Source organism: Dreissena polymorpha, chromosome 1, assembly GCF_020536995.1.
Source record: "Dreissena polymorpha isolate Duluth1 chromosome 1, UMN_Dpol_1.0, whole genome shotgun sequence".
Taxonomy (NCBI): Eukaryota; Metazoa; Mollusca; class Bivalvia; order Myida; family Dreissenidae; genus Dreissena; species Dreissena polymorpha.
This window is the reverse complement of record NC_068355.1, coordinates 78,122,902-78,136,755: the sequence shown is the minus strand read 5'-3', so window position 1 is coordinate 78,136,755 and position 13,854 is coordinate 78,122,902. Positions and strand designations below refer to the sequence as shown.

General features: G+C 37.2%; 1 protein-coding gene and 1 non-coding gene across 3 annotated transcripts in view; both read right to left on the bottom strand.

Annotated features, from left to right (window-relative positions):
* Positions 1-5,259: 5,259 nt before the first annotated feature.
* Trnas-aga (transfer RNA serine (anticodon AGA)) lies at positions 5,260-5,341 on the bottom strand. Its single transcript has one exon. It is a non-coding gene; the product is annotated as a tRNA-Ser (tRNA).
* Positions 5,342-7,460: 2,119 nt separating this feature from the next.
* LOC127836508 (telomerase-binding protein EST1A-like) overlaps positions 7,461-13,854 on the bottom strand; it is a 48,016-nt gene continuing 41,622 nt past the window's right edge. For both annotated transcript variants that reach the window (XM_052363156.1, XM_052363163.1), the window contains 2 exons: positions 11,820-11,901; positions 7,461-10,410 (listed from right to left, as the gene is read on the bottom strand). In XM_052363156.1, the coding sequence (XP_052219116.1) occupies positions 10,280-10,410; positions 11,820-11,901 (213 nt within the window). In that variant the 3' untranslated portion in view covers positions 7,461-10,279. The remainder of the gene's footprint in view (positions 10,411-11,819; positions 11,902-13,854) is intronic.

Below are 13,854 nucleotides of genomic sequence, written 5' to 3'. Positions count from 1 at the left end.
TTGAGCCTTTTCATTAGAGATAAAATTGTTTCATGCAGTAAAACAGTGTTACAAAGACGCGGATATGTTTCCAATGTTCTTGTGTTATACTCAAATCAGCCAATGGAATAAATGAAGTGTATTCATTCGTACCTAGCCGCGGGAAATTTTATTTGAATATTATTGGACACTTACAAAGGTCAAGTCAGGGTGAAAAGCTGGCTTAATACAGCTTACGCCGAAAAATTCACTGCAGCGTCACACCCGTTCCCACATCGATAGTCAAAATGATTGTAGTCAGTGTGGGATGGTGTTCACTACGACGCATTGTTTAAACAAGAATGATTATGAGCTTCATCTAGGCAATGCAACGAAGTATTCGTGTAAACGGTGTGCGAAGCCATGTCAGTCAAGATACGCTCTTCAACAACATTTAAGTACACATTCTGATGAAAAAATATACACCTGTGAAATATGTTCAAAGTATGTCGTACAAAACCCATTGATTCTTGGAATGAAAAAGCAGCCTTCAGGACCATGAAGAAAGAAAGGTTACATGTGCAACATGTACCAAAACGTTTAAGACAGGAAGGCTGTTGAAACAGCATGTGAATACTAGTAAACACGATGCTCCGAACCACAGGTGGTTAGCGTGTGGCTATGCTATTAATTAGTGAAAACATCATTTTGAATGATAAATAATCATATTATAACGAAAAATTAACTTTTCTGAAAAAAAATATTTCACTATCAAATATATATATAACAAGGTATGCAACTCAAAATCACCCGAAAACGGGGTGCATCGCTTTGAACAACCATATCTTCATCAATTGTGCAGCGATTTTCACGATCTCGGTCTTATTCAACGCAGAAATGAATTTCCTTTCTTGAAATGTATATGTCTTGCAATATTTTTACAAATGCTGGGTCAACTTTTAAGAAATAACACGATACACAACACGCATGACCCAGTTGACAGTGATCATGCTGTCTTTATGAATGAAATCTCCAGTTGTATAGACACACCTCCGCATTGGACCAATGAAATCACTCGTATGTTTAAAATGTCAGTTAGTTGAAATGTATGTAAACAAAGGTTTCAAACGGCGCTGGACAGTTAGTCTTGATGCAGAATGTATCGACAAGAACGGTAATAATGTTTTTTCATACGTTTTATTGAATTATGGTATCGAACTACATGAACTTTCTAGGGAAGTTGCCCTTGACTCCGTGAAGATTTCAGTCTTAAAGACAGCATGATCACTGTCAACTGGGTCATGCGAGTTGTGTATCGTGTTATTTCTTAAACGTTGACCCAGCATTTGTAAAAATATTGCAAGACATTACATTTCCAGAAAGGAAATTTATTTCTGCGTTGAATAAGACCGAGATCGTGAAAATCGCTGCACAATTGATGAAGATATGGCTGTTCAAAGCGATGCACCCCGTTTTGGGCTGATTTTGAGTTGCATACCTTGTTATATATATATTTGATAGTGAATTTTTTTTTTTCAGAAAAGTTAATTTTTCGTTATAATATGATTATTTATCATTCAAAATGATGTTTTCACTAATTAATATCATAGCCACACGCTACCCACCTGTGACATAGGGTTCATAAGCTTTAGATGTGTCTATATTTCTGAACAACCCCATAGTAAAAAATATCAGTTCACAGAAGCGGGATAGAATTCTGTGTTCATTCCTTGTTTTACTTGATAATTTATTCTTACGTGAAGTGATTTATGGAAGAAAATAAACGCGTTAGAACTAATTGGCTAATCATTATTTCTTGAAAACTGCTGAAGGCGATGATGTTAATATGTCACATAAAAGTACGTTCTGAAACGTTGTAAAATCTATTTACATATTGTCCGTATCTCTTTGTATTAGATTGTGTATATTAACTCCTCTTTCAATAAGTGTAAGCGTTTACTAAAAAACATGTCATTGTCTGATTGCGTGTGGTTCTAAAGGTTACTGTAAGTGTAATAGTGCATGGTATTTTAAGATACGGGTAAACGCGGTTAATGATCTCCGACACTTATATGTAAACAGTAAAAACAATCATAAAGTATACATTTCATATTATACATGCACAACGACGCGAATTAAAAATACCTTTAAATTGAAAAAAATCAGTTTAACAACGTATTATTTCTTTTTTTTCAAAAGAACACGATATCATTGTGAACCATCTCCCCAAGGGCGCTACAGCATGATCACTGTCAACTGGGTCATGCGAGTTGTGTATCGTGTTATTTCTTAAACGTTGACCCAGCATTTGTAAAAAATATTGCAAGACATTACATTTCCAGAAAGGAAATTTATTTCTGCGTTGAATAAGACCGAGATCGTGAAAATCGCTGCACAATTGATGAAGATATGGCTGTTCAAAGCGATGCACCCCGTTTTGGGCTGATTTTGAGTTGCATACCTTGTTATATATATATTTGATAGTGAAATATTTTTTTTCAGAAAAGTTAATTTTTCGTTATAATATGATTATTTATCATTCAAAATGATGTTTTCACTAATTAATAGCATAGCCACACGCTAACCACCTGTGCTCCGAACGTGTCTTGCCACGTCTGTGGAAAAATGTTTAAATGAATGATTATGGAAAAGCTAATGTGTTGTATATTTATACATAGTATGTAAATCACAAAGTCGCAAAATGGATTAAACAACTTTTACTGCGTTAAACAAGCATTAGTTACTTTAAATATCGTACTAATCAATATTCTGACATCTTGGACATCTTAAGTGTATTCATAGATATAACAATATAAGGAATAAAATATACTTTCTTAATAAGCAAATACCTTATTTTGCTTTTTATCAGCTCATTTTGTCATGACACTGATATTGTAATGTATAACAAATACATGTCCTAACTGGTTTTAGCATGATACACATTTTCCAATTTAAGAAAAAAAATAATTGGTATGCTTCAGGTCCACATCCGGGATTGTTCATGATTTTAACTAGTAAAATACCCAGTCTGATCCGCGCAAAACGATATTGAACAATGTTGTCATTTGTATGCAATAGGTATAGTTGTACTGTTATAAAATCACTTGATCTTTGAAATCTTTTCTTGTTGGATTGCGAGAGATGAGCGAGTAATATGTTTCGTGTGATTGTAGGACATATGCCCCCAGAACATCAGCCCCCCCCCCCCCCAACAGAAACATTAACATTTGGAAAATTTTGCCCCGCCCCCCCTCAAGTAGAAATAATAGGTAGGAAATAAGCCCCCCACCCCCATCCCAGTGCTTATTTTGCATCTGGAAATTTGCCCCAGTGCTTATTTTAGAAGTGTACATCCCCCCCCAGTGCTTATATCATAGGTTGTTTCCACGAGTATATCTCTGTATTTGGATTCAGTATTGTGTCATATGGAGTGTGGATGTGTCATTGGGGGGGGGGGCTTATGTCCGGATCCCGTTTCGTGTTCACCACTAAACATTTTGCAAAGGTAACAAATCAATTTAAAAACTATGTAAATGTATATTTACTGTATTAAATGAACTTTCACACTTATTAATTTACTCGTAATAGCAAGTATGTCAAACAATGCAGCCCTGGATAATCTTGTCTAATAACGTCATTATAATATACATTAAATTATGTTGCTGCGGTATTTGTGCTATCCAATTATGTATGTGTCGTTAGTTGTTTTTAACACACTGCTTGCAAATTAATATTAAAAGTTCAAATATCAAAATTGTTGATTGGATATCAAATTAAACAGATACATAGATACAGGCTATAACTAATTAACATACCCAAGGGTTATTCATAACATAGATGCAGACAGCTCGCACATTCAGTCTCTTGTATGTATTGCTTGGGGTAACATCATTATTAGTAGTTGTAGAGTTAAGCTTCATTAGAATGCTATTAAATGTATAACCTCACACTTGTGTTGTTATTATGTCATCTGACTAATAAACATTTGTATTACAAACCTCTACACTACAATAAGATAACATTAGAACACAAACTGCGGCATATAGAGATCACTTCTCCATCGTCTGTCTGTCACAACTTTTGTCATTCAGAATATGCCTGCAATAGACGTGTATAAGGTCAGGTATCAGGCATAAAAACGCACCAGAATGTGCCATTTGATGCTAAAATTTGAAAAATCCGGACCACCACAAACAGGGGGGGCACTCCCTCCCATACCCACCCCCTCCGCCGCCCCATTGTCAATTTTCTTCCGACGCCCCTGTATTTTTTTAATTGACTTCCGTCAATAAAGTAAATGTTTACCGCAGAGATATTAAGGTAGCGCACCTGTAATGTGCAACTTTCAAAATATAATCTAATGTAATATTTAATCAGCATAATTTCACTGAACTACATGCAAATTTAAAGGTAGGCTTTCCATGCTTAAAAAAATACTTTTTTTTTCAAAACCATCCCCACGCTCGGCTTCTGTCCAGTGTATTTGCACCCCTGGGGTAAATGAAAGTTCCATAATTCATCCAGATTTCCAAATATGGGCATGCAGTTGGTGTGTACAGATGCTGTAAAGGTGTTTAAAGTTTAAACAATATAAAATAAGTATTATTTTACAGATATTTTTGTATCACTTGTTATCTATGAAAGAGCGCCATGAAATGTAAGTGGTTTCAGCAAAGTAGAAATTGGGTTGCTTAAAAACAGTGTCATCAAATTCAAAATAGTATCATTTAAGTAAAATTTCTATCTTAGTTTTTATAGATATACTACATACAGCAAAAATACCAAGAAATAGACAGATTTACCGTTTACTTTTTTAAATAAAAATAAAAATGCAACATGCATGATTCGTATTTACAGCAGTAAATCAACCAATTAGCCTAAATGCTGTTTTAATTAAAAAAAAAAAAGAATGTGCATAAGAAGTTGCAACATATTATTAGGCTATATAGACAGACGCACCCAAATTTTCACAATTCAAGCCAATATATATATAAACCATCTACTATGACAAAGCTTCTATTAATAACAAATATTATAAAGAAGTTTCCTTATGTTAGATAAATAGAGGATATATTTTTTTGAGTGAATATGAAACATTTATTTCAATGACAAGTGAGAAATTGCAATATTTTCGTGAGCGTATGGCGCTAGTGACAAAAATGTTGTACTAAGATGCAAACAGGTAGTTATTGCAATTTTTGTGTTATTGCTGGAAAACCGGACTATTATTTAACAATAAACATAGCTTATATTAAATCAAATTACGTTAGAAAAGAAATAAAACGCGTCGCAAAAAGCATGCGTTGTCGGCAGGATTCGAACCTGCGCGGGAAGATCCCAATAGATTTCTAGTCTATCGCCTTAACCACTCGGCCACGACAACTTCATACACCTACGTAAATGAGATATTCATAATATAGCAGGTAAAAAGGCTCTTAAGGTCAAAGAAATCGCGGGCAATCATTACAATTGCAGTTTTACCGTTTACGTAATATCAAACGGTTATTGATACAGTACATAAAAGACAATGTCGGACATCATCATCACACCTGTAAACAACAGTTAATTATAAAAAGTTAAAAGCAAATGATGAGCATTTGAATCCTTATTGCGATTAAGTTGTGAAAATAATATAAATCTTTAAACAATTAAACAGAAGCAATTAATGCCAGTACATGTATATTTCGTTTAGCTATATACGCGTGTTAATATTTGCTGATTGATTCCCTCCCTACGCATCAACAGGGTACACCATTCACTTTACATGAACGCCATGTAAAACCCGTGTGTTAAAAAAGCGTGTTTTAAAAAGAGCGCGAAATTGTTGCTGTCGTCTGTCAAGTTCCACGCAAGAAAAGCGTACGTTTGGCAATAGTGCTATAACTTCATATAGACGCGCAATTCAGTACAAAGTGCATTTTATTATATAAAAAAAATCGGAATAAATGCACACGATGCCGATTTTATCTGCGAATAGGATATTTTGAGAAATTTGGATTTTTTATTTTGATATTGGGAAAAATATCATTGGGAAAAAATCCTTTTAATTGTACCAACTCTAAAAAGAGGAAAAATGCTGACTGCTAAAGAGACATTTACCGCGCTATGAACTCAGTTTAATACTCAATAAATTAACAAGTTGAACCCGGTAGACACGAATGTTCGGTTGCCCAAGGCGAAACGACCTTTCAACTTGCACATTTGTGTAATTTTATACGGAAAGTGTGCTTGAATGTGATAGAACAATCATTTTAATTACTACTTCAGAGACAAGCCTGACAATTTGCACATTTTGTGTCATATTAATACGGAAAAGCGGTATAAGATATGTATATAACTCATTTAATAAATACCGGTCCTTCATAGCCAAGCCTTGCTCATTGATTAAAACATGGCACACGAAACAATTCTGCATTTTAAAGATGGACCGTATAGTATTCTCGCTATAAATCTTGTGTGTATTTTCTCAGCGTATTTTTTCCTAGGATTGATATTTATTTTTCTGTACAAACGTGTGCTGCCAGCATTATGCGTTTCGTACATCACATCGGAGCCAGTTGACAGGTTTTACTGGACATTGCGTGTCGTGAAAATCATCGGAGGGACACACTGTGTAGCTGTGTCCATATGGGGGACACTGGCGGATGAAGCGTTGGCCAAGGACGTCGCTTTGGCATCGACGTTAACGTCAAACGTCGTTCTGTCCATAACAGTTGGATACTTTTTATTGGAATTTTCAGCGGATTTGGTTCTTCGCTTCAAGTTTGACCGGAAGGGCTTCTGGGTGTCCTTTCACCATATCCTGTGTGTTCTGACGTACTTCGAGGTGGTGTTCAGTGGCAAGGGCCACTACTACGCTGTACGCCTCGTGATGATGGAGTGCATTCTGCCATTACAGTCCATCAGCTGGATATTGCACAAGTCAGGTCTTCAACATACGAGGATGTGGAAAGCCAACAGTCTCTTGTTGGTAAAAGCATACAATGCACGGACATGGATAGAGGTGTCAACCATGTTCAGCGTTGTTGGGAATTTTGATGTTATTGTCAAAAAGACGCCAGTGTACGTGGTGGTATTGCGTCTCATGTTTCTTATCACATCAATGTTTGCTTTGACGCCATACTGGACGCATCTCATGACAAAAAGGGTATACAATGAACTATACAATATAGATATAAGTAAAAGAACACGCGGTGAAATGGGCGATGTCATGAAAAAAGCAGTTAAATTTCACCAGGAATAATCGATTAAGAAGACTTCATCTGCAGCTTTTACGCTATATTATGTTGGAAAATGTGGATTGCTGCGCATACCTATCGATTCTCTCAACTTTTGTTCTTAACGTTCGTTTTTGTCGTTTGCCTTATGTTTATTGTCTTACTATTTCCATTACATCATGAAATGTATTTAATAATTTATTGATGCGTCAAATAAATAAACATTCATGTAGCTAAGGCACCGCATTTCGAAAAAAAAATTGAATAAATAACGAACTGAAACGCTTAGATTTGCACACTCTTTATTATTGCACCAAATTTATTAAAACTTCTTCTAATTCATTATATAGTTTTCTTCTTACAACATCTTCGCAAAATATATACAATTAACTACTTCATCACCAAACAAGTAATATGCAAAAGACACACACACAAAGAACAAGACAAGTATTGGAACTTACAGCAGTTTCATTTCGCCACATCATAGTGCAACCCTCATAACGTTTTCTTTTACATTTTGGTACAGAATAGCATGACAAAACTACGGATTAAATGGAGTTGTTCACCGCTTTTTGTATTTTGATAAATGTCATAAACGCATTTCCTTACAAAAATGTGATTTTTGGAATATTTTCAAACAATTAAAATCACAAGGAAATTGATCAAATATTAAAATGTGCCTGTCATTAGGATGTAACCCGGGATCCATGGTAGCAAAGGCTTACAAGCTTACCATACACCAAAACAGGCTTTGACTTGTGTGTGTTATTAAAACTATATGTTGGGTTTTGCTAAATTATGGATGAAAAGCATTATAATCACCTCAACATGTTATCCAATTGTGATTGAGGAGTAATCATACACAAAACCGAAATTTTAAACATGTTTCCTGATAGAAATTTGTTTTCCACATTATTATTATTATTATCAGTAGTCCACAAATGATGTGCTGATGAATAAAGTAAGTGAATTAAATGAAAATCTTAGACATCAAAACAAATCTTTGCTTTGAAATCGATATCATAACTTTGTTGATTACTGTATTTAATATCCCCCCAAGTACACAGATAATTTTTAAGCACTACTTTTACATAATAAATATGCAATATTTTACATTTAATTTGTTCCTCAACACACAAGAGTGAATTAATGATCAGAATTCGTAAATAAGAAAGTCAAATTTTAAACAAAATTGTCGATTTGAAAACAAATTTACAGGAATAAAGTAAATTAACAATGAAATGTCCACAGGACATGGATGCTCACTTTTGCCTCAAAACTCCACAAACTGTGCTTTAAATTGCATGATGAATGACACAAATACAGTCTGGATAAGCTTTTATATGCATTAATTTGACCTTTGACCTAGACTTTTAGGTAGGAAGACTGGTGATACAGGCAACACACAATCTCATCAAGGTGATCATTTTTGGTCAGTTATCTTAAAATTGCGTGATGAATAACAAGATTTAAGTCCAAAAAGCTGTTTTTTGGCTAAAATTGACTTTCGACCTCTGAGGTTGGGAGAACTTCAGTTACAAGCAACATATTGTCTTATGAAAGTTTACATTTGTAACAAGTTATTTCAAAATCCATCCAAGGTTGAACTAGAGAACACAAATACAAAAGTGCTGACATACTGACTGATGGAGAGTACCGAAACTAAATGCCTACCTTGAGTATTAGTACAACATACTTTATGGAAATGAGACTTCAAAGAAAATATCTGTTAGTTAAGTTTAACACATTTCTAGTAATGTTTACAACAAGCATTGGTGTCTTAGTTAGCGTACATTTTGTGTATGGGATAATGGTCCTATACAATCACAATAAACATTGAAATGAAAATCTATGACTCTATTTCCTTCCAATTTCAGTACATGTCCAGCTGTTTCACATTTTGTGGTAGCTATGATTAACAATTGACTGTCTCTTATACAAATACAGAAGTACACCATACAAAGTTGTCATGATATGTGCATTCATATTTCAGAAATGCATATGCATGTTATCAGGCTGCCATTAATGTTATTCAACTACAGATTAAAACCCAGATAATAAACATTTGATTTCACAGCGAGCCACTAAAAACAACATCAAAAACACATTAAATCTTTTATATCCACACAATAAATATTAAATTTCAACTGCATGCACAGCAAGGGAAAGTTGTAAGAATCATATTTATATAATATGAACAATCATCAAAGCCACAATAACAAAATCTTTCTCCTCATGTTTTTGATGAAGCCTGATTTTACTCGTTAAAGACTGATATGCTTAACGACTCTTATACAACACATCTCCTAATGACAAATGATATCAAGCAGACTCCCTTTGTGCAAAATTATAGCATAGTGCCAGAGATCCTATGAGTTCTTTACAGTCATTGTAACAGGTTTGTGTAGAAAATCCAGGGGAACAGTGACATTCAATATGAGACCAAGAATATAGCATATCACAAACTTCAAAAAAAGGTAAGCAAATGAACACTAACACAGACTTTTAAAACACTAACATTGACAGCTTGGAAGATAACCAATGGAAAATAATATCTATAAGAAGTTTAATCAGATCATAACTGACACGAACATAGCAGATAAACCAATTTTTGTTTTAATCAGCATGTGACCATCTCAGAGATAGACATTCATTCCAATAATGACAACACTCAGTTATACCATGAAACACCATGACACCCTACAGCTGTCAATGAAATACGTCGTTCAGACAGTATCTTTATGCGTAATGGTAATTTGGAACCACTGCAGGAAAGGAAAACATCCTACCCTTCTCACAGAGTTGACTTTAACTTTTTTTAACAGTTTCAGTAAAGTACAACTTTTCTGGTAAAACCATTGAGACATTTGAAGGGAGGATTTAAGCTAAAAGGATTTATAATCACACCCCTGTTTATGCTGCTTTACAACACCCAAATCAATTCCACACATTTCTTGTCAGCTATGACATGCTCACCATGGTTAGGAAACCATCTCGACATGCACCATGGGACAGCACACATCTCAGGGGAGATAAGCACCAATATGCCTGTAGCCAGAGTTTGGCAAAGACCAGCTCTCCATTCAGGGTACAGTGCGAGGATGTCATGTTGCAGTGCTCCATTTCATGAAGGCTGGCACATCCTTTACAGGCACATTGTGCATGTGAGCCTTCAGCCTGAGGTTTCGGTCCTCAGTCAGTAGTACAACATCCCGAAACAGGCGTATCGGAGTGTCTGAAGTGATAAGAATATGAGTGATTGTAAGTAATAAATGGATGCAATATGATAGACAAGAGCACCGCATAACGGGTGCCACGCTCGGCTACGGGTGCAGTCTTGAATAAATGAAAGCTTGTAAGTTTGTTTGTTTTGGTTTTTTTAGAGGTCACAGTGACCTTGACCTTTGACCTAGTGACCCCAAAATGAGTGTGGCGTGTAGAACTCGTCAAGGTGCATCTACATATGAAGTTTCAAAGTTGTAGGTGGAAGCACTTTGATTTTAGAGCCAATGTTAAGGTTTTCGCACGACACGGATGTCGGACGACACGACGAACTGGCTATGACAATACCTCGGGTTTTCTAAAAATGTGTATGTTCTTAGCAATGGAATATCGTATTTTCAATAACAAATAAAATTCTTGGTATCTTATCAGCATATTTATTCTAAATACATGAAAAGTGATAAATAGGTATAACAACCTTAAATAGAAAACCCTAAAAAAATTTGTAGAAAATACATAATTTATTGTTTTTATGTGAAATTATGCAAATCATTATTTGTACAGCGTTTAATGACCCATACCAATGGCTCTGGTTCCAAATTAAACAACATGAAATTCCTCATATCTCTTGCATGTTTTTTAAAATAATTAATTGTTAATCTGTGGATTAACTGTAGGGATACATTACAATGCACAATATCACACACACTCTTGTACATAATCAACATATGCTTTCTATTTTGTCATATTTCAAGTAAAACACAAGAATTCAAAAGAAAATTGAGCGTGATTATCTGCAAACACTAAAAAACTGAGGTTGAAATGTTTTTAAGTAGCTGCACATAATCTGTCAAATGCGCAACAGAGAACCTTGACTACAGCTTACTGACCTTTGTCTCCTTGACAACAGCATACTGACTCTTGTTTCCTTGACTGAAGATAACTGACCTTTTTTTCCTTGACGACAGCTTACTAACCTTTGTTTCCTTGATGACAGCTTACTGACCTTTGTCTTTTATACTATAGTTTAGTGACCTTTGTCTTTTTGACTACAGTAAACAGACCCTTGTCTTCTTGACTACAGCTTACTGACCTTTGTCTCCTTGACTACAGATTACTGATCTGTGTTTCCTTGACTATAGCTTTTGTCTCCTTGACTGCAGCTTACTGACCATTTTCCCATTGACTATGGCATACTGTTCATTTTCTCCTTGATTACAGCTTACTGACCATTGTCTCCTTGACAACAGCTTACTGACATATGTCTTCTTGACTACAGCTTACTGACCTTGACTTCAGCTTACTGACTATAGTATCCTTAACTACAATTTATTGACCTTTGTCTCATTGACAACAGCCTACTGACTTGTTTCCTTGACAATGCCATACCGACCTTTGTCTGATTGACTATGGGTAACTGACCTTTGTCTTTTGGCATGAAGTCTCTGGCCTTGTCCTTGCAGTAGTGCGTACAACAGGAGAGGATGAGATCATCATTGTTGCCCTGTAACATGTGGCAGATCCACAGTTGCATTTGCATTTTAAATATTATTTGTATATGCCAAATATACATGTATGTTTACCATCATTATGATTCTGCAACTGTTTGTGTAACCTATTAAACAAGGGCTGTTTGTAAAACATGCATGCCCCCCATATGGACTGTCACTTGTAGTGGCAGCCATTGTGTGAATACGTTTTTTGTCACTGTGACCTTGACCTTTGACCTAATGTAAGTTATCATCCGGAAACCATTGTACTATTTCGAGTCACTGTGACCTTGAAAAAATTTGGTGGGGGTGGGGGGTGAGAGGGGGGTATAATGTGGGGTGTGGTAATTAATAAGATGTTTAAAAAAAATATTGGGGGGGGGTAGGGGGAGTGAGAGGGGGGGTAAAATGTGGTGTGTGGTAATTTATTAGATGTTTAAGAAAAAACAATTTGAGGGGGGTGGGGGGTGAGAGGAGGTGGGGTTGAGAGGGGGGTCTAATGTGGGGTGTGGTAATTGATAATATGTTTACAAAAATTGGAGGGGGGTGGGGGGGTAGGGGAGTGGGGGTCGAAGGGGGTATAATGTGGGTGGAGTCCTTATTAGAGTTTAAAAAAAATACGGGGGGGGGTGTGGGGGGGGGGGTAGGGGGGTGAGGGGGTAGGGGGATATAATGTGGGGTGTGGTAATTTATAAGATGTTAAAACAAAATTAGGGGGGGGGGGGAGGGGTTGGGGGTGGGGGGTGGGGGGGGGTGGGGTGAGAGGGGGGGTAATATGGGGTGGGGTAATTGATTAGATGTTTAAAAAAAAAATTGGGGGGGGGGCTGGGGGGGGGGGTAGGGGGGGGGGGGGGGGGGGTGAGAGGGGGGTATAATGTGGGGTGTGGTTAATTTATAAGATGTTTAAAAAAATAATTAGGGGGGGTGGGGGGGTAGGGGGGTGGGGGGTAGGGGGTGAGAGGGGGGTATATGTGGGGTGTGGTAATTTATAAGATGTTTAAAAAAAAATTGGGGGGTGTGGGGGGTAGGGTGGGGTGAGAGGGGGGTATAATGTGGGTGTGGGTAATTTATAAGATGTTTAAAAAAAATGGGGGGGGGGGGGCGGGGGGGGGGGGGTAGCGGGTGGGGGGGGGTAGGGGGGGTGGGGGGTGAGAGGGGGTAGTAATTTGGGTGGTGTAATTTATTAGATGTTTAAAAAAAAATTGGGGGGTTGGGGGGTAGGGGGGTGGGGGGTTAGAGGGGTGGGAGGGGGGTATAATGTGGGGTGTGGTAATTTATAAGATGTTTTAAAAAAATTTGGGGGGGGTGGGGTGGGTAGGGGGGTGAGAGGGGGGTATAATGTGGGGTGTGGTAATTTATAAATGTTTTTAAAAAAATAATTTGGGGGTGGGGGGTGGGGTGGTGGGGAGGTTAGCGGGGTGAAGGGATAGGGGGGGGGGGTGGGGGTAGGGGGGGTGGGGGGTGAGAGGGGGTAATAATGTGGGGTGGGTCAATTTATAAGATGTTTAAAAAAAATTGGGGGGTGGAGGGTGGGGGGTAGGGGGAGAGAGGGGATAATAATGTGGGTTGGGGTAATTTATTAGATGTTTAAAAAAAAATGTGGGGGGGTGGGGGGGGTAGGGGGGATTGAGAGGGGGTATAATGTGGGGTGTGGTAATTTATTAGATGTTTAAAAAACAATGGGGGGTGGGGGGGTAGGGGGGAGTGAGAAGGGGGGTATTATGTGGGGTGGGGTTATTTATTAGATGTTTTAAAAAAAATGGGGGGGTGGGTGGGGGGTGGGTGGTAGGGGGGTTGGGGGGTAGGGGGATGGGGGAGTGGTGGGGGGTGAGAAGGGGGTTTAATGTGGGGTGTGGTAATTTATTACATGATGTTTAAAAAAAAATTGGGGGGTGTGATATCCTCTATTCATTAAACATGAAATTTAAACTTATTGCATTTGTTTCCCCTGTATATAAGAAAGATAT